Below are 26,293 nucleotides of genomic sequence, written 5' to 3' on the forward strand. Positions count from 1 at the left end.
GGGCTGGGACCAAAGCAGGCCCCACGCGGCTCTGGGAGTGGTTACAGCAATCCTTTGTCCTCCTGGCGGCTTAGCCTCACCTTGCACCATGAGCCCAGCCTGGGTGCGAACTGCCCCAGCACTGTTCCACGCCTCACAGGTGTACGTGCCCGTGTCCTCTGGGAACACCTCCTGGATGCAGAGGCTGTGCTGGGTGCCTCTCCGTTCAAAGTGGAAGTCCTCTGACTCCTGGATCTCATTCCCATTGTGAAGCCAGATGACCTCAGGAGGTGGATTCCCTGAAGCAAAAGGTGGGTAGGGCGGGGCTGGTTAGGGAGGTCTTTCCCTGGCCAGCTGATGATTGCGCGTGGTACTGTGCGAACCACTTGCTCCAATTCTGTGTTTTCACTCTCCCAGTTGTAGAGTGGGGAGTCTAATGGCACTGACCCTGTGGGCTTACTGGGGGGCCTAAGTGAATCAAGTTTCCTTTGAAGCATTTGACACAAAGAAAATGCCTGATGTGTGCTCATCCTGATCACTAAAAAACCAATCTAGAGAAACTAGAAAAAACCCAGAACTGCTAATATGATTCAGAGACAGAAAAAGAAAACCCAGAAAGAATGGTTTCTAAAATTAGAATTGATGCAACTGCATACTTCTAGTGGCCACTGGGTCTCTAGTCTCAAACTTCACACGTCTTCTGCTCTGTGGTGGGCATTCATGTGCAGGACAGTGGCACACAGATTGTCACCAGAAAGACAGTTTGGGTAGCATTTTGTTTTGCTGTTATGCAAATGTTGTCCCAGGACATCAGCTTGCACAGCATTTCCAAACATGAGCCTTGGTGGTAGCACTGTTGGTTTTTACCATTCTGCATTCCTGGAATTTACTGGGGCCCAGCGCAATGGCCACTGATCAGGGGTCTTCTGGGCAGGGGTGAACAGCTCTGCTTCTCAAGGAGCAAGATCCCTGGAATGGCCCACAAGCTGGGGGCAGAAGAGCTTCACTGAGTAAGCAGATGGCCACCTGTCTGCAGTGGGTTGGGCATCACAGGCCTGGAGTCTAACAGTCTCTGTCACCCCATGTCAGAGTGGCAGGAAGGGACCCAGACACCTGCCTGGGGCTCTCATGGCCTCCAGCTGCAGGAACAGGACCATCTGAGCATTCCTATAAGGGTGAGCCTTGGGTTCTCTCACAGCTCATTTTCAGAACAGGAAAATGACTTGCAATTTGTAAGAGGCATTGATCAAGAGCCAAGAACCTCAGCTGCACTCAGGGGCAGCTACAGCTGCGCTAGCCATAAACACAAGCCAGAGGCTTTCCTGGCTTCTCTGCTCACCTCCCAAGGCCTGGGATATCTCAGAAGAGGGTAAACACCACATACAGAAGGACCTCTAGTGTTTTTTTCTACCTTTGCAATTTAAATAGAGCAACTGAGAGTATCTTCTGAGAGCTGAGAAGCTCTCATGTAATCTTGTTTTGCATTGTTTTCAAACCTTCCAGATGTGCTGGCCACACAGTATTTTCAAATCTGTATTTCACTCTCTTATTTCTAGCCATTTTCTTCCTTAGCCTAGTCAACCTTGAATCCAAAAAATCCTACCCGGAGAAGAGGTAAAGAGAGGTCCCACTTTTTCAGGCCACGGCCCCATCCTGAGGCCCACGTCAGGTCCCTGATTTGAGCAAGGTCTCCGCAGCAATACCCATGATGCAACCATCACCATTCCCACACAATCCCCAAGGAGAGGGACACACAGCCAGACCTGACACTTGGACCGTCATGGTGACCTGGCTTCCATCCATAACCCGGAGGTCAGAGAGGCCCTGCAGGAAGACAGGTGCAGCAGGCTTGGTGGGAGCCAGGGGCAGAAGGCCACTCTTCCCGTCACTCTTCTTTTCTGTATGGTACATAACAGGACATGGGGGGACATTCTTTTATTCATTCATGTATTCAACCAACAGACTCAATGTCCATTCAGTACACAACTACACGGAGGTTCAGATTCTAACAGAGTATCTGAGAGTCCTGGAGGTCATGAGGCACAAGATACATCCTGGGTCTCTGCTGGACCTTACAAGACCCTTGCTTGATAGCAGGGAATAAATAACAAGATTTCTGGAGAGCCATGGCCAACCTAGACTCTGGTCCCTCAAGAGAACTTGAAACAGCGGGTGGAGCGGGGATATAAGACTTTGCATTTTATGAAGGTTTTTACCCGTTACATTTTATTTACCTTTTGGAACTAGTGCTACACTCACATAGTACAAAATTCTAAAGGTGCCAAAGAGTTTGTGTAAGGTCTCCCTCCACCCATTACCCAGTCACCAAACATCCCTCCAAAAGGCGGTCACCTTTCAGTTTCTGGTTCATCCTGACAGAGATGTTCTAAGCATGCAACTTGCACAAGTAAATAGGGATTTTTCTTCTTTTTGCTTCTAGGGGCTGAACTCAGGGTTCATGCATGCTAGGGAAGCTCTATCACTGAGCTATACCTCCAACCCCATTTCTTCTTTTCAAAAATAAACCATAGGCCTAGGGATGTAGTTCAGTGGTACAGTACTTGTGTAACATGTGTGAGGCCCTTGGGAGCCACAAAACAAAGTATCCTACAGTGCATTGTACAATGTTTGATCTCATCTTGCTTCAGTTAAAAACTGAACCATATATCTTGGTGTTTCTCATAAAATGGAACTGGGGAGCATCCTTACCACTTTCTATGATTATGTGGCGCTCCTTTGCCATTTTAAGAGATTTTCAAGCACCTCAAGAGCCAGACTTTGAATTCTTTAGAACAGCTAAAACAACACAAACTGATCCTATGAATTGGTATTGGCCAAGATGTGGAATACGCTGGGTCTTTCATTCACTGCTAGTGATGTATACATAAAATGGTAAAACTCTTTAAAAAGAAGTTTGACAGTCTCTCAAAAAATGAATATATATATATATATATATATATATATATATATATATATATTTCCTATATGAACTAGTTATTTAAATCCCGGAAGAAATGAAAGCACATATCTTTACAAAGTCTTGTACATTAACATTCCTAGCTCTAAAATGGAGATGATCCAAATGCCCATTAATATGTCAACACATTTTTGAAAATTTGATATACTCTTGTGCTAGAATACTACTCATAATACTACTAAGGGAAAGAAATGAAGCCACATATTAAATACCACAATAGAGGTGAATCTCAGAATCTGGTGAGTGAAGAAGCCAAATAAGGAGTACAAATCCATTTATAGTACTGTAGTAGAAAGCAGATCAGTGTGCTCTGGGCAAGGGACTGAGAAGCTGGATTATAAAGGGCCTGCAGAAATGCTTGGGGATTATGGAGGTATTCGTTGTTTTAGGTCATGGTGAAGGTTTCACGGACGTATAACCATGCCAAAACTCTTTGCACACATTAAATATATGTAGTTTTTTATGTACTGCATTTCCCTGAAAATAAGACCTACCTGGGAAACAGCCCTACCACGATTTTTTCAGGCCACTTATAATATAAGCCCCACCCCCAAAATAAGTCCCAGGTAAGATCGTCAGCTAGATGGATGCATTTAGTACAACTGTTGCAACACACAGTAGTCATAATGAATTATAAGATAATAATATTAGTACATAATTAAAATAAATGATAACATAACTTCTATTTTTTTGTTAATACCCAAGTGAGTGCCTTCAGATGAAAGATAAACACCTATGTAAACTGAGTTACTGAAGACTTCTGCTGAGTGACCAACTGGAGTTCAGAAATGATGCATGAACAATGTATGCACTTGATAATGAGTGGACATGGTGGAGTCTAATATGAATCCATAGAATTCAATAAATTGTATATTATAATAGATGTACTTAATACATCGGTGTGAATAAAGAAACATTTTTTTGAATTTTTTTTTTTTTTTTTTTACTTTTTTTTTTTTGTCTTTTTTCATTTTTATCGGTACCAGGGATCAAACTCACGACTGCCTGCTTGCAAGGCAGGCGCTTATGCCGCTGAGCTAAATCCCCAGCCCCCATTTTTTTAATTTTGGTGCTTGCAATTTTTTGTGGCTTTTGTGTGGACCATCATTCTGGTTTTTGTTTGGTGGGTTTTTTTGTTTTGGTTTTTTGGACCATCATCCCTTACCTGCCATCACTCTTGTCGCCACTCCTGTCCCCTAAGGCTTCAGCTGACACCTGAGTTAATGGAAACCCTGTGAAGCCCAGCCTGCAAGGGGTCGTGACCTGGGTGAAGAACTCAGGGGCTAAAGTCACTGCCCACTGTGGTCCCAATGCACTGTGAGCAGGCTGCGTGGACGAGAGGTGCTCATTTAGAGAGCTCTGTTGCTGGATATGAGAGAGCAGGCCAGTGGGTCTACAGGAAATGGAGTCACCAGACACTCAGGCCATGAATTGGGGTGTGGAAACTATGACGATGTTCCAGAAGAAGATAAGGTTGTATTTGAACAAATATGTTTTGGTACACGAATAAATGCAGACTTTTGTACATGAAGAAATGTAGAACGTTGCACCTGAATAAATGCAGATCACTGTATATGAGAAATAAGACGTCTCCTAAAGATAAGCTCTTTTTGGGCCAAAGATTAATATAAGACCTGGTCTTACTGTCAGAGAAATATAGTATTAATAACACCTGACCAAAGACTGGTAGAAAAAGACCAATCTATTGCAGAGGGAGGTTGTGCACCAGCTCATAAAGGACAGAAACAGAGAGACTTTCTTGGTGCAGTCTTCTGGGGAGACAGGCCACAGAAAGGCTTTATTGCCTCTCCTGGGATTCCTCTCCAAGCTGGGCTTCAACCCTCCTCCAAGGAGATGAAGGTCTATCTCCTTCTCAGGCAGGTCAGACCTGGTAGAGGACAAGCCCAGAGATGCTCAATGTCCATATTTCCACTTGTCTTGTGAACCAGCTGGCTTTGAATTTTAATAAATGTCTTCTGGATTTTTTGGTTTGGGTGGGTACAGGTTTAAAACCAGGAAGGTTAGTGCTATGGTTTGGATATGGTTCAAACCCATTTAAACTCATGCTGAAAAAATATTTTCATACTTTCTTGGTGTGTGTGGTACTGGAGATTGAGCCCAGGGCCTCGGACGTACTAGGTAGGTGCTCTACCGTAGCTACACATCTGGCCCAGGATGTTGAAATGTGATCCCTAATGTGGCTGTGTTTGGAGGTGTGGCCTCAAGGGACTGGATAAAGTTCTTGATACTGTATTAATTCTCTCAGGAGTTGGGTCTTATGGATCTGGGATAACTATCATGATGGAGGATTGTTCTACAATGAGCTTGGCAACTCCCTTTGTCTGTTTTGCACACATAGTCCTGCCACACATGCCACTTCCTTTCCTACTTCTAGACCCTGACATGCCACACCAGGAGGAGCAGAGAAGGTGAAAGAGCTGTACTCTTAGACCTACAGAGCCTTGAGCTGAAATAGGTCTTTTTCGTCCACATATCACCCCACCTCAGGTATTTTGTTATGACAACAGAAAACAGGCTAATGCAGCTAGGGTATCTCTAACTTAAAATCAGTATTAGAGTGACTCTGGTATTTTGGGTTTCTATCAGCACAGAGCCACAAACACCAGGCTTCTCCAGGATGCCTGAGAACCTGAGCACAGTTTCCTTACCTGGGCAAGGTCTGACTCTACACATGATACTGAATTTTTATCTATAACCAGTAAAAACAAAATCAGGCTCACTACAGTGATCTCCAGCCTCAAAGACTGAGAAAGGAGACTGGGACAGCCCAAGGGGTAAGGGAAGCTTCCTCCAGAGCACGTACTGCCACTGGAGCAAGAGGAGAAGCCCAGGAGAAGTCAGGACAGCCAAACCCCAGGGTCTCCAGCAACACGATGAGGGCCCCAGTTCAGGCCCTACTGTTTTTGATGGAGGGCAGCCAGGGGACCTTGCTGGAGACCCTGAGAGTGGGCTTGGGTGGCCTTGTATTGGAAATGCATAGACCTATCTCATTCTCCTCACTGGGCTAGTCGGGAAAGCTGGCTGCCTCAGGAGAGTTGAGGAATTTCCTATTTTGCATAGACCTAGAAGGCTCAAAAACAAAATGTTTTTGCCTCCCTAGAGTACTCTTTGCTCCTGCCTCTCTGCCTTCTCAGGGCAAGTCCCAGCCTCCGAGAGCGTGGTGCAGATGGGATGGAACTCCTAGAGGCTGCCTAAGTACCCGAAGTTCCAGCCTGCTCTCCTTCAAGCTGGCGGCAGTACACACCATGATCCCATCCCCTCCTGGCTCTTCCCGCTGCCTATTTCCTGGCCCTGGGCTTCAGGAAAGCCAAGGCACCCGCAGGTCAGGCGCTGGGAGCTGCAAACCTACTGCACCTCCATTCCTGGGGAGTGGAGATGTGTGGAGAACAGCTGGTCCCGTACTGAACTCCAGGCTCTCAGGTTAGGTCTAGGTTTGGGGAAAGTCTGAAGCTCCATGTCCTCCTCTGTCCTCGCAGAGATAAACAGGAAATCCCTAAATTGTGGAAAATGTACCAAATACACCGCACCTACCGAGCTTGCTGTTTGGCAAAGCAGTCTACTACACAGTGGGGCTGTTTCCCCTTAGGGTAGCTGGCTCACTGGGAGCTGCAGGTCACCTCCGCTGTCCAAAACCTCAAGAGGACCACAGTGCATGTCGCTAGCTATTGAATGAGCACTATCTAAAATCAGAAGGATGGTTTCTGTTGTAGGTGTAATGCTTTCACACCACCCTGAGGTTGGAAACCTCTAAGTGGTCCATCACAAGCTGGGGACTGTCTGCACTCCTCATCAAGGGTAACATCTGTGCTGCAGACAGGCAAGAGGACCAGCTCAGCCCCCCACACCTGAACAGCCACGGATCCTGGGCTTTCACTCAAGGATTGCTGGCTTATTTTTATGTGACCTGAGGCAAGTTGTGTTAGGAATATAAATTGGATGCTTTAAAATATCCTGGGATATAGCTCCAGGCAATTTGAGAACCTGCTTTCCCTGAGCCTCTTTGGAGGAGATGAGTAGAGTACCTGACTTTGTGGGAGCAACCCTGGCATTTCGTGCCAGGGTCACCACTGCCTCTGACCCAGTCCTTCCTCCCAAAAGCCCTGCAGCAAGAATGAGGGAAGAGCCAGGGATACAGCTCAGCAGCACAGGGCCTGCCTGGCAAGCGCAAGGTTACGAGTTCGATCCCTGGTAGAAAAAACAAAAATAAACAAAAAAGAAAGGAAGAATGAAATGTGCAGGGCTAAGTGCTTGGAACGAGCCTGTTTGCAGACTGCCTGTTCAGACTGACCTTTCCCAGCAGGTGCAGGCAGTCACTGGGCCAGGGTGACCAGAATTCAGGCTGAGTCACATAGAGCACTCAGCTGTTATGACTTCTTCAGTGAGAAAATCTGCCAGCCCTGCACACATGCTGCAGCGGGATGCAGGAGCAGGGAAGACTCTAGATTCCAGGTAAGCGGCTCCTTTGGGGCAGCCCGAGGAAAGCAGCCCTTACTATCCTGGAACCCACCACCCTGTCTCCAGAGGGTGAGGCCAGCGTTGCTAAGGTGAAAGGAGATGTCCAAGGTGACAGAGTCAGAGCAGGCAGACCCAGGGCTCATACTCAGGCTTTCTGATGACAAAGCCAGGCACACCTAACATGCTGGTCACATGTGGCCAGACGGCTAGTAATATGGCCCTATGAAACCATGACGTTTTAACGTTATTATGTGACTGTCAGTGATATTTTTAATGACTTGAGAGCACAGTGGTCAAGTGTGGACTGCAGGGGTAACCATGAGACACCGTGTAGGGGAGCACACAGTGTAGTTTAACCTGTTTTCAAGGTTAAAGCCCCCAAAGGGTAAAGGTAGATGAAAAATCCTGAAGAGCATCTTGAGAATTGTAACCCTTTCCATCCAACCAGATACTGTTCAGTTAGGTCCACAAAAGCAAGACCAAATATTCTACCAGGCTTATGCTACCCTCTTTTTAGATGTTATAATAAAAATATTTTTAAAGGAAGTTTTGTAACTTACACACATTCACAATGTTACATATTTTATATGAGGCCCAAAACAATTCCTCTCTGCTCAGGTGGCCAAGGCAAGCCAAAAAGTGGACATCACATTCTAATGGATCCAGCTGTGCCTGTTGGTGCCATGGTAAGCTCACATAGTGCCATGGAGGACATATTATCAGCTGACCATGTGCTGGAGTCCTGACAACCAAGAAAGATTACAGCAGAGCAGAGACAAGCCAGGCAGAGGGCAATGAGTGTGTGCATGCTTGTGTGTGTGTGTGTGTGTGTGTGTGTGTGTGTGTGTGTGTGTGTGTGTGATTTCATTCCAAAGAGAAACAAATCAGTCTGGCTTACCATCTGTCTGTGGCTCAGAGACTGTATCACTTTGCATTCTCTCTGTGGACTGAGGTAACAGACAGATGCAAAGTGGCATTTTGAACTCATGGCTGTTGTATGTGGTCAGAAGCAAGCTCCACATTCCAAGCGTACGCACCCTGCCCATTACACAGATGATTCTACGGTGATCACCAATCATTGACAATGATGCAATGTGATGTATACTATAGACATGAGAATACTGCAAGGACTGTAGCTGACTAAAAGAAATAACATACAACAACCACAACAAAGTCTGACAAATAGTAAATATACAAATAAATGCCTTTTGACTTTCCTCACCCTGCTGATGTTTTCGATTGGGCAAACTCACTGACAATGGCTGCAATGAGACAAGTCCCCCACATCAGGACATTTACATGGAATCAGGTGGAAAGGGAATTACCAGCTGCCATTGAGATGAAATCATAACAGTTTGTCACCCAGCTCAGCAAGCTATGGTTGCACAGGATGCTCACAGCCCACTCAGTTATCTCCACCCCTCATGATTGGAGGTGGATCACATTCCCTCACTGGAGGAAGCTGGGACCCTGAGAAGCTGGCCTGTCCTGGGATCCCGGGACTGATGTGGGCCACTAGGGTGAGGACACGGCTGGCTGGGTCCTGCTAGGTGCTTTCCCTCTGCTGCCAGGAAGGCAATGGCACATCCCTTAAATTTGGCCAGAGATCGCTGTTCATGCCTAGGGCCACGAGTCAAGAGGTTTGCTTCCCTGGGGCTGTCCTTTTGCTTCACTGATCATAGTCCTGGTGTGAGGCTAGAGCGGAAGGGCCAGGGCCAGAGGTGAGACGCTCTAGATCTACAGCTGTCATATGGAGCCCGGGCCTTCCCCATCTGGAGTGGGCGAGCACAGGCCAGAGCGAGGCAGTAACAAAGGGGGCACAGGGACCCAGCAACAGACTACAGCTCCAGCTACCCAGCTCCAATGAGCAGGACTAAAATACAACTCAGGCTTTCCCACAGCTGTGCTTCCTGCTGCCTGCTGAGAACAAGTGCAGGAAGGCTCCTTCCTGGAACCCAGAAAGGGCCATCGCCTTGACTTAGTGGCCTGGGACTAAGGATCTAAAGTGCATGAACTGCTGGTCTAGTTTTTGGTACTTGTTAGTGATTCTCCAATTCACTCACCTGACCCAATCATTAATCTGACTGCCACTGTTCCACTTAGAGAGAAAAGACAAGAATTAGGCCTGACCTCCACTGGAGAACTAAGATCAAGAAGCAGTTCGTAGATGAGTAACAGTGATGCTGTACAGACTACAGCTATTAGTGTTTTGAGAAAGGGAAGGAAGCAGGAAAAAGGGAAGAACAGAGAGCACAGAGAAAAAGAGAGGAGAAATTTGGGTGTTATGGTTTCTATTTTGATGTCCCCCAGAGCCTCATGCATCCATAGGCCAGGCTCTTGAGAGGTGATTGATCACAGAGACTGTGGCTGACTCTGTATTAGGAAGCGGGGTCTGCTGGAGGCTGGTTGCTCAGGAAAGACCTGGAAGTGTATTTTCCCTCCCAGTCCCCCTCTCTATTTCCTGGTGCCACAGCATAAGCAGAGCAACTGTCCTGTGTGTGGAGTGTTCTGTTATGCTGTTTTCATGGTTAAACCTGCCGAGCATGGACTGAAACTTCTCAACAGTGAGCCGAGAGACAGCTCTCCTCCTTCAAGATGTGGGTGTCAGGTATTTTGTCCAAGAGGTAGGAAAGTGGCTAAGATAGGGAAAGAGAAGGAGGGAGCAGGGGAAGGGGAGGGGAGGGAGAGAGAGAGACAGACTGAGACACTCATGCCCCTCTTTGAGTCTACTGACCCACGAAGTTGTTCCTTTCTGCAACAACTTTTTGTTCTGCTTTCAACTGATGAGAATTTATTTTTGAAGACAGTTCCTAAACACAAAATGAAACAAATTCTTATTCTCATGAAGCCAGTGCATTAACCTCAGATATCACGGTCCCAGAGCAACAAAGCAGAAAAGCGTGGGCTGCCGTGGCTGGAGGTCACGTCCTGCTATTCACTGGCAGGGCCCCTGTGGGCAGCTGTCTCAGTCTTGCAGACACCAGTTTTGTTCATCTGGAGTTAGTTTCGAAGTGTACAGTGGAATTAATATGAGAATTAAATAAAACATGTCCACTTTTCTGGATCACTAGACTTTTTCTATCAAAACTATTTCTTTAAAATACTAATTGCTAATAATGACATTTTGGAAAACTCTAGAGAATGGGTTTAATACTCACATAATGAGAGCAATTTGTTATCTTTTGTGCTAATTCTAATACAACGGCTAGGATAACCTGTTCCTGGAGCTGGGCCCCTCTGCTCCTGTTAGACTGGACATGGAGCCTCCCACAGGCTCTGCCCCTGTGCCTCCGGGTCACCCCGGGTCACCCCGTACACAGCAAGATTGCTTCTTATTTTCCCTTTCATGGCCTTTCCTTTTCTTTCTGAGACATTAGCACAAAACACAACTTAATTCTGAATTTCTCCTTAAAAACACTTTTTTTCCCTTTGGGTCAGCTTCTGCTGGTCAACTAGCCACTTTTCAAAGCTCCATATTTATGGATCCAAATTTGCACTTACTGCATGTGTTTGCCTTTTTTTCTTGGATCTACTAAAGTCTTTTTAGGTGTTGAATCTGAACTATTTTCCTTAGTTACTACAGTGCAAAACACCCTTCCCGTCAGCACACTCCAAGGCTTGCTATTGTATGGAAATTCAGTAGGTCACCAACTGAGGCGATGCACTGGAATTCAGTGCTCCTCTCTTTCTTTATTTGGTGTTCAAAATCCAGCATGGTCCAAAGATCACGGACCAGCCTTTTCCTAAACACCAGGATTAGTACCCGGGGACTAATTAAAGGAAGGGTTTTTCTATGTAGCCAAGGGCAGCCTGGCCCCTTCCCATTTCCAGGACGGTTTGGCAAGCTGTAAATCCCCAGGGAGGCATCTGGACTCCCCGTCAACTAAAGTCTGTCTCCAAACCAAATAGAACCTGCTTGCACAATCAGCCAAAGGGCTACTTTTATGGCATTAGAAAAGATTCTTCTTCTAGTAGCCCTGCTTTCTGTGGCCTTCCTTCTTCCCATCAACTTCTCCAGAATCCAAGCAGCAAGTGGGGAGAGAAGTGTGCAAAGAAAAGAATGAAAGGAACATGACGTATGACACCCCCAAAAGATCCCTAGCCAGCAATGGTAGGGTGGCCAGAAGAGAGACGGGGATTTCTGCAATCATGGCCTTCTTATGCGCTTACAAGGCTTAACCCCATGCTAGGCGGGGAAGTGTAACGTCTAAACCTCCCCAGCATCCCTGCCAGTGGGCCTGGAAATCACACTCCTCATCACAGAAACATACTCTAGGCCTGGTTGTGCTACTGGGGGTACAATGCTTTGATTCTGGACTGCATTTTTGAATGACGTCTTCAAGCAAGGAAATGGTATATAGGACCTCCTACAGGCTGCAGAAATAGAAATCTCTATATTTGTCCATTTGGTACAGTGAGGCTCCAGATCTGTGATGCGTGCACAAATAAACACATCTGTACCCTTGTGCATCAATTTGTGACACGAAGGATCCACCTGCTACACAAATCCTACTCTGGATTTAACATATAAAATACTGTTTATATCTTGACAATGTTTTATTATCTTCTTAGAGTTTAAAAGGCTGAAGAACAGATGTTTTGGGGTAGACAAATTTCTTAATATATTTTTAAAGGACAGGTTAAAATCAATGTTTACCCAGCCTCAGTAAATTTCTCTGTAAACAATGTGAGTATGTAACAAGTTGCGTTATTGCAAAGTTCACAGCAAGCAGAGGTCAGGCAACTGGACAGACTGTTTAGTGTTCACAGCACTTGCTCACAGTGTGGGGAGAGCTAGGGGGCTCCAGATGTCTGGTGCTGATGGGAAAAGACATCCTCTCTCCCTGACATCTGCAGTGTGACGCATGTGCCTGCCTTTGCTGGGCCTGCTCTCTTCCGTGGCAGCTCTTCGTCCAAGCAAATCCCCTGATAAATAGGCCTGTTGATTTTTACTTTTATTCGCGAGATCAGCTTTTTCTTTCCTTTTTAAACTTAACCTACATCATCTGTGCTTAGGTACCTCTAATAGGCCCAGCGGGCCTCCAGTTAAATAAACAAACCATTAGGCTGAGGAACTATGGCAAAATGAGCAAAATTCATATTATTAATCAATGCAGTCACTTATGAAGGCTGACCTTGACAAAGTCACCACAGGGGAAAATACATTTAAAATATTTTAGCCCAAGGAAACCCCCTCCCAATGATTCAGTCTAATTAGTGACTTAAGGCAGTTCTCATGTTCCTGGCTCTGCAAGAATTTGGGGTAATCATCCAATAGGCTTAACTTTGGGCTAGGAGGGATCACTGTCTGGTTAATTCTGGGGATCTCTTCTTCCCCAGCCTGAGGTAGAAAGAAGACATGTTTGTTAGGGGCCTTTTAAGAGCTAGGGAGCAGGGCAGGAAGTTGAGAGATAGTGTGTCTACCTACAGGGGACACTAGCCTGGCCTTAGCCTGTCTCCTTGGCCAGCCCTGAACCCATGCTCAAACAGCACGCCCTGCTCCACACAAATAGTGAGGAAAACATAGGCCCTCCTGCAGGGAGATTAAAGCAATGAGCCAATCAATTACAGTAAAATTCCTAAGTAAAATTTTTCTTTCTGACTCTTAGAGTCCTGCAAATCACTCTGCCTGCCACACTGGCCATCTTGCTGTTCCTGGAATCAGCCAGCCTTGTTCCTGCTTCAGGGCCTTTGCACTTACTGTATCTCTTACCTAGAATACTCTTTCTCGAAGCTTTTGGTACCAGGGATCAAACTCAGGACCTTACACTTACCAGGCAAGAGCTTAAACCACTGAGCTAAATACCTGACCCCCTCCCCACAGCTTGTTAGTCTTTTCATCATGCAACTAAGAATGTATTGTTCTGCCCATATCTTCTCATGTCCTGCTAATCTTATCAGTAACATTGCCAGCATTTGCAATTGAAGCAGGTGCTGCCCGCTGCCCTGTCCCCATCGGAATGCCAGCACTGCGAAGGAAGGACCCTCTCCACCTGTGCACAGCAGTTTCTCCAGAACATGCCTGGCACAGCAGAGATTTGCTGGCAGTAAATGTGATAAGGGAAGCCCCAGTGTCAGAACTCATCCTGAGGCAGGGAGGGAAGGCTGCTCAGAGAAAGGAGCATCTGTGGGAGCCCTCCAGGGGAGAGACACTCGCAGAGGGGAGGTCAGGCCAGCGCCCTGGATGCCTGAAAGACCTCGGGGAAAGGGCATACAGTGGTGAGAACGGGTAGGTCCCCAGGTCTGCTGAACTGTCAGATTTGGGCCCCAGCAGCACTGTCTTGAGAGACAGGTCCTCCGGTAGGACAGAGCAGAGGGCAATGCATTGCTGAACGGCGCCATCTTGCGGTCAGAGCCTTGGAATTCAGCACCGGATGGAGTCTGACTAGGTCCTTGTCCAATCTCCCTTCCCGGATTTGCTCTTCTGCTGAACAAACAGGAGAGCTGATCCTGGGTAAGAGCACGCCAAAGTGCATTTTACCCCGTGTAAAAGTTCGACAGTTGTCCTAATAGCGAACACTAGCTAAGTGCTGCCTTACTCTGGGAACACTGCATGTTCACTCATCCGTTCATTCATTCCTGACCTAACTGTGAGTGGCTCTTACCCCGGGCGCACTGAAGAGGCCTGGGAGTGAACTTGGGGTGGCAGGGGTGGTCGGCAGGCTTCTCAATGAGCAGTCCCGGCCCCTTCTCTTTCCTGTCACAGCCAGGTGCCACCCTAAGAAGCAGTCAGCCAGTAGTGGGGGGCAAGTGTCCTCACCAGCACCTGAGGACTCGGAGCCAGAAAAGCAGCCAAGACAGCAAGAATTCCGCAGCTGAGGATGGTGTGGGCCACAGACCTGAGCTGGCTGAGGGCCTGGACACAGTGCCAGGGGTGTCCCTCTGCCAGGTTCCCCCTGCCAACCCCAGGCAGAGGCAGCCCGCATGCCGCTGGGCCCGCGTGCAGCTGTGGCTCCCAGCCTTGTTCACCATTTATGGTATCTGAGCCTGTCTGGCTTGATGGGTCATAAATTCCCCCATGGAGGAGCGCTCACAGGCACAGGCTGCTAGGAGCAAACCCGGACTCCAGCAGAGTTCCCGCTAGAGCCTCTCTCCTGCCCTTTCCCATGCATCTGCACGGGCAGTCACCCTAGGACTCCGGAGAATAGCCCCAAAGAGATCTTGATCACTCATCCAGGGACCCCAGCTCCACAACTAGCTCAGCTGGCTCTGTCTAATCCAATCTAAGCAAAGACAACTCAGGGCAGGTGCTGGATTAGCTGCGGTCCTGGTGAGAGGGAGCTGGAAAGGAAACATCGGAAAGAAGGCAGAACTGCGTGGCCAGGCCACCGTGTGCCATTAGGAGCCTGACCAGGGGTGGTGGGTGGGGACCTCAGAGAAGGGAAGGGTCAGAAGACCAGGCCTTGAGCTGTTCCTGCTTCCTCGGAAGTCCTGCAGTACAGTCTCCTGAGGCCTCCAAGCCGTGGAATTAGAACAGAGGATAAATGAGATAAAAGTGTACACAGAACCCTAGCTCAGGGTCTGCAGGGGCTAGCGTGGCTCTGGCTGGAGCACAGAGGGCTTCCTGGAAGGAAGGGGCAGCCTGGTTCACTGAGGACTCCATGCAAGGGCAACTCTTCAGAGAAATCTGGGTCTACTCCCGACAGGGAGCCTCAGAGAGCCAGTGTGGGCCACATTCTCCACTGGTACCAGTTTCTTTGTCTGCAGGGAAGAGATGGGGCCCACCTCAGGTGGGCCAGCTCTCGCTCTGGGGCAGGGGCGATGCAGGGCATAGCAGCCCCGCAAAAGAGCAGCTATGGGATGAGCCCGGGTATTACCATCCCAAGGCCTGGCTCAGAAGGCCAGCTTTGCTGCCCGCATGGTGCACTTGGCAGAGTGACACTGATTTCATAACACCTCTAGATACTTCTGTGCAAAACAGGGACAGCGACCCTTTCTTGAGCTGTGGAGGGCCCCAGCAGTGCCATAGGAGAGGTCAAATAGTGGGCTGTGCCCCTTTTCTTTTCTGAGAGGCCATCTCCTGCAGCCCCCAGAGGTGGCTACTCCCATTGCAGGGGCTCTCTTGAGATCTAGGGCGGGGCACAATGACAGAGGAGGTGAGGTCTGCTGCGAGCTCAATGGGAAAGCAGACACGCTACATGCAGCCCAGCACCAGAGGACCCAGTCATGCTCAGGCCCTGGGAGCACAGACCTAAGGTGAGGGTGAGAGTCAGGCTTACCTGAAGGCCCAGACTCAAGAAGCACCTCCCTGGGAACTGCTGCCGTGCCCTCCAAACCCACAGCCCAGGTGGATGAGTCTGGAGTCTGTGGCTCCTGTGACTCCTGAGGACTAAGTGCTTGGCTGAACAATGGATGCCTGTGATAATCAGATTACTGGGCACAGGCTGGTGATGGAGAAAAGTGAACAGTGAGTGGTGGGAGGAGCGAGGGCGGACAAAAGGGGCAACCTCCGATTCTCCAGCAGCCTCAGTGCACACACGCTGTTCCCAGGGCCCAGTGCTCATTTGTGAGAACCCCCCCCCAGATCTTCTTGCCGAGTAGGTGGTTTTTTCCCTACCAGGCCAGAAGCTTGGGGGCCCTCAGGAGTTTGGGGATCAGGGTCCCTTGCCTCCTTCCCCTGAATTTCCCATGGCATCAGCAGAGTAAAGGTCTGGCTTCCACCATGGCAGACCCTCGTCAGTGTGAACTTCCATCAGGCACAGACTTTCTAAGGCACCTCTCCTCGGCCCCCAGGTTCCTGCAGCTTCTCTTCTGTGGCAGCAGAAGTGCCCACCGTTGTGGCCTGCAGTAACGCCCTGTGTACCGCCACTTCCTGGATTTGTGCCAATCATATCCTTTTCTACAAACGTCCTTTCTCCAGAGCTGCCAGACCAGGCGGCAGGAAAGGGGCTTTCCGCAAAGTGCCTGGAGGTTCTTACCTCGGACGGTGACCCTGGCGCTGCAGGACACTTGGCCTGAGGCATTTTCAGCCAGACAGGTATAGATGCCGTCATCCTCTGGCAGGGTGTCCTGGATGTGGAGCTCAGCCATGCCAGACTGGCAGGTAGAGTGTGCGTACCGGATGGGCTGTCCTGGGGAAAAAGTACAGGGAGGCTGAGACGGGGTGCCTGGGACAGGACAGGAGCTCTGTGCTCATCGGGGCCAGTGCTGGAGCTGGCCCATGTCCATGGTGAGCAAGACTGAGACTGGAAACACGAGGGGAAAGGATTCTGGATGAATCTGGAAGGCAGGCGGGAAAGAGACACAGATCGGGGCAATCTGTATGTAAAACAGTATCCATTTTGCATCCTCAGCTTCACAGAATTTAGTGCCTGGAAAGAATCTTACTGGGTCATTTGGCCCCTGGCCCAGGCTCTGGCAGAGTAGACTTTGCCCAGACTCAACATGTGGCTCTCAGTTCCTTTCAGATGTCTCCAGAAAAGAAGGTTCCCTTTCCGTTGTAGATTTTTATCGAAAGCAATTGTGCATTCTCACCCCAGTGTCACAATCAGCTTTGTTTCTTCTGTGCAGGTAGGAGCATCTTAACACCCTGGAAAAGACAGCTATAGGGAACTAAGAATGACTAGTCTTCTACGAGGAATCCTTGATCTTTGACCAAAGTCCTGCATGCAGATAGAAATGCTTATAGGGCACTTTAGTAGGTTCCTTAACATTGTATGTTTCTGAGATTTTATCACTCCAGGACATGACCTTTTATTTCTAAGGGGAAAAAAATGATCTCACTATTGCAGACTCCGGTATTAGAGCAGGAATGTGTCTGTTTGCCACATAGGAAGCAACTGTCAGTCCCTTCCCCTGCCAGGCCCTGTGGTCCTGGCTTGCACTTCATAAACTCTGGGGTGGGTGGTGGGGAGGGAGACATTGAATGCTCTGCCTGCAATGCAGTGTTTTCTTCTGCACATAGCAACACTTCATGTCTCTGTGACAGTCTGGCCAGGAGGCAGCCAAGCACTCTCCAGGGCTGGAGGGGAGACGCCTTCGCAACCCACTGCTGTCCCTGAAATGAAGCAGGGTAGGAAAAGGCAGGGGCTGGGATCCTGCCACGGAAAGGCCTGAATACGGCTCTTTGCTTTTATTCTTTGTGACAATGACACCTCCCCCAAACCCCTTCCTTGAAATCACCAGCACATTCATTCCCCAACAGTCACCGAGGAGCCTCTGCAGTCCACACATGGGCTGGCAAGCTCTGCGAGAGCTCTCCATTTATCGGAGCGCAACTCGTTTCAGTCCCACAACCAGGGATGGCACGTAGGCTCCCCCAAAGGAGCTGGAGACTCGGGGGTACTCTGGAATTGGGAGTCTTGAAACTTCCCCAGCACGGACACTGGGCTGGTCCAGCGCTGAAACCAACAAAACCCAATTTGAGCAAGATCGCCCTCTAGTGGGAAGGGTGCAGAAACACGGAGCTCTACCAAGGCCTCAGCCCTGAGGGTTTGAAGCGCGTGTAAACCAAACCGCAGCCCTGGACCGAATCTGACCCGTGGCCGGTCTCCACCGCACCTACCAGGTAAGAGTAACTTTTACATATCTTAAATGGCTGGAAAATGTGAAAGGAGAAAAATTTCAAGATGTGAAAACTACATGGAATTCATATTTCGGTGATCCTAAATCAAGCTTTATTATAACACAGCTACCCTCATTCATTCAAATACCGTCTGTGCTATTTTTAAGCTGTGACAATGGAGTGGAGTAGTTGTCACAGAGACTGGGTGACCACAGAAGCTGAAGAGGTTTACTGTTTGGTCCTTCAGAGGAATGTATATTAAGCCTTGCTCTAGACCCTGATGGGGAACCTTTCAGAGCTTCCAGTGACAACCAACAATCTGCTGTAGCAGCACGCACACCACAGATTTACCACCACTTCTGTAGACTCTGGGCCAGAAGGGAAACTTCCGCTTGTCCATCTCCCCAGTGCAGACCCTACCCAGGCTCATCCATTGAATGGACTTCCCCATTATCAAATCAGAGTTGTAGCACACTTTTGAAATTGAAAATTTTTTTTAAAAGATAAGGGTGATGATATTTGGTAATTAATTTTTTCAAAGGACCTTACTTGGCTAAAAACCAAAAAAGAGTTGGCATGTATCATGGATTGTAATTATCATAAAAACATAATTACTAGCCTGGAACCTCAGAAGCACCTGCTGTTAAATAAAAGGCAAGATTCCTTGAATAACTTGTATTGTGGCTCATTAATTTGTTCATTTATATGTTTATGTACTGACTCAACAAATATTTAATGAGGACCTGTTATGAGTCTGACCAGAGGGAAAGACATTAAACTGCTCATTCACCTGCATGTCAGGGATCTCACTGACCACTTTATATAATTTGATCTCATACCACCACCCTGCAAGGTCAGTGGCAGTGCTGCCACCATGCAGCTGAAGAACACACAGTACTGGCAGATTGTAAACATGCTCAGCCAGCTGGCAGCAGACTTGATTCCTGTATTTGCTGTGCCCTGTGCCCGTAGAGGGTACACAGTTAAGAGTGAGATGTGAGAATGAAGGCAGGGTCAAAGGGCTTGAGGGCTGGGGCAAAGTGAGGGACTCACCATTGAGTAGCCAGGTGATTTGTGGCACTGGGGTCCCCTGCACAGAGCACTGTAGCACAAAATCTTGGCCCTCGATGACTGTGCAGTCCTTCAGGACACTGGAGAAGGAGGGGGCCATCTCCATGGTGGCCAGCTCTGTGAGTTCAAAAGAACAGACAGCCATCTCAGATAACAGTTTGCCCAATCTGGTGACTGACTGGTAACCCTAAGGCCTTGCAAGCTGACACCATGCTGCTCTGAGCATCAGGCTTCCTCCACAGCCTGGCTGTGCCTTTTCTAACTTTGTGCTTAGAAAGCAGCAGCCCCAGGCACCTGGAGCCCAAGGCAGAGGACCTGGCAGGGCCTCTCATAGTCCCTTGCTCGGGGATGTGCGTGACCAGGTGGCCTTTTCCCCACCGTAGCTCAAGCATCTCCTGGCTGCTTATGATATTTGCTGTCCTGGGGCACCTGAAGACACCCCTCTTCCCTCTTGCTTGGAGTGACTACCTTTCAGGGTCTCTTCTTCCCTTGCATGTCCTACTTGTTAATATATATTAACAAGACTGTGATCACACAGGACCACAGTAACAATATTTCAATTTTAAATTATTTTGATTATGTTTCCAGTTCAGGACTGAGTGAAATGACCAGGTTTAACATGTGTTTGGTTTTCCGAGTGTTCCCCAGCCCAGGCCAAGGGTTCAGAATGGCTGAGAACATGAATGAGTTCCCATGCACATCAGAAAAACAGAGAAAGCTCAAAGAAATAACCTATGTTGAAGTTCAAGGTTCTACAAAAGGAAGAGCAAGTGAAACCCAAAGCTCATATGAGGAAGGAAATTATAAAGATTAGAGCAGACATTAATGTCATTGAGACTAAGAAAATAATTCAAAGACTCAAGGAAGATTCCAGGAAGATGGTGGAGTCATGAGCAGCAGACAAACAACCTCTCTGAGATTTGGAGTCCAGACTCTGGAATACAGCGATATGAGGAAGAGAAGGAGGAGGAAAGTGGACCCCCAGGGTCCAGCAATGATCTGAATTGAGAAATGAAACCCATAGGGAGAGAGGAAAGAGAGACTTCAACACAGAAGATGGAACAGGCAAAAGGCACTTTCCCCCAGCCCTGGCTTCATGGGAGGAGCAGCTTAGACCTGCTGATATACAGTGACTACTGGTGACCTGACAGTTTCCATGGAGAAAAGCACCAGTGGAAGGGAGCAGCAGATGCTGCAAACTGCAGTGGCTGGTGAGATTTTCCAACTTAGATCTCCCTCAGAAGAAGGCGATTGGCCAGCTGCCATTTTGGAAGGGGTCCAACTGAATTTAGAACTCAGAGCAGCTACAGGTTGGCTCCGCCAAACAGCTTCCAGTGTCACAGTGAGTTACAGCTGAGTTCACACTGGCAGGCGGTCAGAAAGTGAAGGCCAAGCCTGTAGGAAGTACCCAGAGTGTTGCAGCCTGAATGAGTTGGACCCCAGGACTGGACTGGACTAGACAACTGGACACAGCCAGAAACCAGAAACAGCCTGAACTTCAGTGCAACCAAAGGTCTAGACTTGCTGGGATTACCCACCACCCTAACATAATTCTACTTCTGGTTTGCTGGGATGAAACAACACAGATTTGGGCTCTGTTTACCTCTGTCTACCAATAAAAGCAGAGACATGCCTTGAAGAGGACATTTTTATTCCTTCTTTACTTTCTTTCTTTTAGGCTCCTCTTTTTCTTGTTTGTTCTCTCTCTTCCTTACACAAGTGTGAACATTGTTTCTAGTTTTTTTGGTTGTTTTGGGGGGGATTTTTTGTTTTTTTTGGGACAGTGTCTCACTATGCAGTTCAGAATGAACTTGAGCTTACACTGATCCTCCTGCTTTAGCCTCCAAAGAGCTGGGATTACAGGCATGTTCAGCTTGTTTCTAAATTTTTAAATTGTTGTTTTGTTTTTGTTTTATTGTTATTCTTGTTTCTGTTTCTTCTGTTCCCTTCTGTCTTCTTTACTACGTTCCCAAAGCTTGCATAAATTTCCCTTGTCCTCCAGCCTTGTTTCTAATCTCTTTCCCTTTCTCTATTTTTTCCATTAACCTCTTTTAAGTTTGCTCCTTAGGGAAAAATTTTCATATTTTCTGGTTTGTTTTAGATTTTGTTATATAACTACAAACCTTGTCCATATGTTAAAGGTGTCAATAGTTACCACTCTTTGTCATTTTACAGGCTGACTTTGACACTGTTGTTACTGCTGATTGTATGCTTTTGCTAAGGTGGCACAGTTGTTCTAACAAGTTTTCCTTGTATGCAAAGACTGAGATTGTCATAAACAATCCTGTAGGCCAGTGACAAAGAACTAGAGGCGAGGCCAAATAGGCAGCAATTTTTCATTCACAATAAATTGAAGAGGTAGGATCTTGCAACAGACTCAAAACCCAAAAGCCAGCTACACTGTAAGACTGTACTCTCTGAGAAGTAATCATTTAAGGGTTCTGGATAATAGCAATAAAACTTCCTATCATAAACAATTTACAACCATCAATGCAGGAATTAAACTAAAAGTAAACAGAAAATAAGAAGACACAGAAGCAAGATGTAATCCTGGAATTCTAGCTCACTAACGTCAAATTTGGGGGCAATGAGATGGAGCAATTCAAAAGTCACCCATCTGGGCTCTCTGAAGTGGTTACAGTGAAAGAAACAAAGCAGATAAATGAGAGTATAGAAAAAAAAAGCAAATGAGAAATAAGTTTTCAGATAACTACAGAGATAATGACCATAATGAAGGACATAGTTAGTCAACCTAGACTAGATACAGATAAAGAATAAAAGAGTTTAAGGAAAGAAATAGAAACCATGAAACAGATTCAAATTGATATCCGGAAGATTAATTGAAATATATGAAGCAGAATGAACCAATGTGAGGACAGAATATCAGATACAGAAGCTAGGATTACAGTTAGTGATTATGAAAAGAAAGATTTCTTTAAAATAGCAAGGATCCACAAAAAGTCAATCCAACAGCTGCTAGATGACACAAAGAAGAATAACATAAGATTAATTGGCATCAATGAAAAAGCAGGAGTTTGCAAAAATTATACAAAAATTTTTTTTGATATAAAAAATCTATTCACAGAAACAATGGCAGAAAACTTCCCAAACAGGGAAAAAAAATTTGACACAGAAAAGTGAGACAGAACTCCAAATAGCTATGATTAAAAAATCTATACCAAGGCATATTAATAGTCAAGACTCCAGAATTCAATGCCAGAACAGACTGTTAAAAAGTGTTAGAGAAAACCAAATCACATATTAAGGAAAGCCCATCAGAATCGCATCCAACTTCTCAACACAAATCCTCAAGTCAAGGAGAGCTTAGAGTGAATTATTTCAAGCCCTAAAAGAAAATAACCTCCAATCCAGAATGTATCCTGCAAAACTATCATTCAAAATTGATAGAGAAATAAGATACTTCCATGACAAAGAATACTGAAGAAATTCATGACCACCAAAAGAGACAATGAAGACTACAATTCCACTTACCCCAACAGAAGAAATACACAAGGCAAAGAAAGTAATTAAACAGAGGGGAAAGAAAGGGAACCAATAATAGGAAAATAACATGACAAGGATAAGTCAGTTATAACATCAATGTAAATGATCTCAATTCACCAAACAAAAAAAATTTGCAGAATGGATCAAGAAACAAGATCTAACTATATGCTGCTTTCAAGAAACATATTTAACTGAAAAAGAAATTCATAGATTGAAAGTCGTGGGCTGGAAAATAATATTCCATGCAACAGGAAGTCAGAAAAAAAAGCAGAGATAGCTATTCTATTTGTAAAAAAAAAAAAAGTAGATTTCAAGCCATGACCGATCAAAAAAGACAAGACAAAGACAAAGAAGGTCACTACATCCTTGTTAAGGGAACGATCCAAGAGAATAACAATCACAGATATATATACACCAAATACTAATTTGATGGAAAATAGAGAAGAAATAGACAGATTCCTAGGTCCATATGAGTTACCAAAGCTGAATCAAGGCATAAAAATTCTAAGTAACCCATTAATCAATGAAATTAATTAAAAACATACGAACAAAAAAAGCCCTGATCCTGTTGGATTCACAGCTGAAATTTACAAGAAATTTAGAGAAGACCTGACACCACTAGTCTTTAAACTCTTTGATGAAATTGAAAAAGAAGCAATATTCCCAAACTGGAAGCAAGCATTACCCTGATACCAAAAGCACAGAAGGATCCAAGCAGAAAAGAAAACTGTAGGTCAACCTCCTAGTAAGCCATGCAAAAATCCTCAGTAAGAAAATGGCAAACAAGGCAGCAAATCATCAAGAAGATGATATACCATTACCAAGTAGAATTTATCCCAGGAATGCAGGGATAATTCAATATATGCAAATCAATAATATGATACACTATATTAACAGGCCCAAGGACAAAAATCACACCATCATCTCAACAGATGCAGAAAGAGCTTTGACCAAGTCTAATACTCATTCATGATAAAAACACTGCAGAAAATTGGAATATATGGTCTTTATGTCAATTCAATAAAAGCCATACATGACAAACCAACAGCTAACATCATACTAAATAGACAGAAACTGAAAGCTGTCACTCTGAAATCAGGAAAAAGGCAAGGTTGCCACTGTCACCACTTTTATTTAATATAGTTCTAGAAACATTAGCCAGAGCAGTTAGACTAGTGAAAGAAATAAAAGGAACAAGGATAAAAAAGGAAAAATTTAAATTATCATTATTTGTGAATGACATGATATTCTACAGAGAAGATCTCAAAAAACTCCACCAAAAGACTTCTAGATTTAATAACCAAATTTAGTTAACATAACTGGATACAAAGTCAACACTCAAAAGTTAATAGCATTCTGGTACACCAATAACAAACTCATTGAGGCACAAATTAGGGCATCCATACCTTTCACAATGGAATGAAAAATATTTAGGGATGGATCTAATGGAGGAAGTGAAAGACTTTTACATTGAAAATTAAAGTACTCTGAAAAAGGAGATGGAAGAAAATACCAAAAAATATATATATATATATAAATATGATCCCTGTTCTTGGATACCACAGAATCAATATAGTGAGAATGGGCATACTTCCAAAACTGATGCAGATTTAATACATTTCAAATCAAAATACCAACAGCATACTTCACAGACTAGAGAAGACAATTCTAAAGATCATATGGAACCAGAAGAGACCTAGAATAGCAAAAACAATTCTTGGCAACAATTGTGCTATCAAGGGACATCACAATCCCCAAATTGAAGTTATACTAGAAAGCTACCATGATAAAAACAGTATTGTACTGGCAGAAACAATAGACCTGAACAGAATAGAAGATGTGCGAACTTGGAGACAAGAAGATGGTGGCTTGATAGGCTGTATGGTAGCCTCTCTGGGAAAAACAGCTCAGATGCTGGAATTTGACAGCATGGAGAGGGCCAGACGAGGGGAGAGGAATTTTCACGACCCAGGAGGACACTGAGGAAAAAGAAAAAGGGGAAGAGGAAGGAAAAACGTGGTGGAGGGCTGGAGCCGGATGTGCTCATTGAGACCAGTCCTGCACTGTGCTGTGTGCACCCTGAAGTCAGATGACTCATGGTTGTGTTGGAGCCGTGGCCATCAATAACAGGAGTTACTGAGTCCCGGGACCTTGGCGGGAGGATATAGCGCAGTGTGGAGGGGAGCCAAGGTGGAGAACTGCATTAATTCGCAGTGGGTGCTGGAAATTGGGCCCCATGGTGGGTGGGGGCCAGCTGGAGGACATATTGGAGTTGGGAAGGATAGGCCTGAACCTGGAATCTCAGTGGCCTCAGTCAGCCACCCCTGGCCCAAAGAGGACTGGTGGGATCTGCTTGGGCTTGGTCACACCCCTGGTCAGGCCCAATAGCCAGGGACGGAACTGTCCCAAACCTGTGATGTCCGTCATAGCACAGCCTAAGTTGCTGAAGGCACTCGCTGGTTGACTGGCTCAGAGAAATAGGGTCAGCCCACAGTCCCTGCGTGCACCTCAGATAACAGCAAACTGGAGAAGGCAGCAAGCCTCCAGCCAGCATGCTTCAGCAAAACAGTTGTTATAAGCAATACAAAGAGGGCCTAAGACCTCCACCACACAACTGTTTGAAAGAAACCAGAAACACAACAAGAGAAAGAAACAAGAAAAAACCTCCAGCCACTGACCCTGGGAAAATAAGTCCAAGAGAAGTAAATACAGAAGAGATCCAGTGCAGCAATCATGCAATATTGGCCACAACATCAGCGGACATAAAGAAATACCTTCATGACCTCATAGATGAATTAAAAACTGAAATTCTAATTCAAGTGAAGCAAGATATAAAAAGATTACTACAAGAAATGCTAAGCCCTTCCCAAGAAAATACAGATGGAAGAATGGAGGAACCCAGAAAAGGAAGAGAAACCTTTGGTGAAGAATATAAACAAAATCTAGAATACATGAACAGATCCAAAGAGATTACCAGGAAACTAAAAACTCCATTGAAAGTTGGCAAAATGCCTTGACAGAAACCAAAGTTAGCCTTTCAAAACCTTAAGATACATTTTCAGTGTGTGATTGTGAAAGAAAAGACTTCTTAAAAATAACAAGGAACTAGGAAGTACAGTTCAAAGGTTAGAAGATGATAAGAAGATCTATAACTTAAGAATAAAAAATGTGAGCAAAGAAGCAGGAGAAACCACAAATGAATTACAAAGGCTATTCACAGATAATTAAGGAAAACTTCCCAAGCATAGGAAAAAGAAATGATACCCAGATAAATGAGTCATATAGAACTCCAACCAACTACAACCAAAACAGATCTACAGCCAGACATATAATAATCAAGATCCCAGAAATTCATCACAAAAACAGAATATTAAAGTGGTCAGAGAAAAGAAGCAGATCACCTATAAAGGAAAATCCATCAAAATAATGACAGACTTCTCAACACAAACTATCAAATCAAGAAGAGCCTGGAGTGAAGTAGTATAAGCCCTGAAAGAAAATAACCTCCAACCCAGATTGATGTATCCTGAAAAATCTCTCTCAAAATTAATGGAGAAACAAGGTGTTTCCAAGACAAGGAGGAACTGTGGGAGTTTGTGGCCACCAATCCAACCCTACAAAAAATACTGAAGGACATTCTAGAAAGAGTTAGAAAAAAAATACCAGGATTCCAGCAACAGTGACAGAGAGGCCTCAATGAATGGGGCAGACAGTGGATTGAAGGAGAAAAGTGGACAAGTAATAGTAGAAAAATCAAATAGCAGAGATGAGGCAAGAGAAGC

The 26,293-nt window shown here is 45.8% G+C and overlaps 1 protein-coding gene across 4 annotated transcripts in view; it reads right to left on the reverse strand.

Moving 5' to 3' along the window:
- Mylk (myosin light chain kinase) overlaps nucleotides 1-26,293 on the reverse strand; it is a 274,928-nt gene that overhangs the window by 79,363 nt on the left and 169,272 nt on the right. For 3 of the 4 annotated variants that reach the window (XM_063225097.1, XM_063225096.1, XM_063225098.1), the window contains 4 exons: nucleotides 18,990-19,124; nucleotides 16,351-16,503; nucleotides 1,743-1,877; nucleotides 81-278 (listed from right to left, as the gene is read on the reverse strand). In XM_063225097.1, coding sequence (XP_063081167.1) covers nucleotides 81-278; nucleotides 1,743-1,877; nucleotides 16,351-16,503; nucleotides 18,990-19,124 — 621 coding nt within the window. Of the gene's footprint in view, nucleotides 1-80; nucleotides 279-1,742; nucleotides 1,878-15,651; nucleotides 15,793-16,350; nucleotides 16,504-18,989; nucleotides 19,125-26,293 lie in introns of those variants that run through there. The other variant, XM_063225099.1, reaches the window with a different exon arrangement.

Source organism: Cavia porcellus, unplaced genomic scaffold, assembly GCF_034190915.1.
Source record: "Cavia porcellus strain 051 isolate PalLab524CR breed Dunkin Hartley unplaced genomic scaffold, mCavPor4.1 scaffold_15, whole genome shotgun sequence".
Taxonomy (NCBI): Eukaryota; Metazoa; Chordata; class Mammalia; order Rodentia; family Caviidae; genus Cavia; species Cavia porcellus.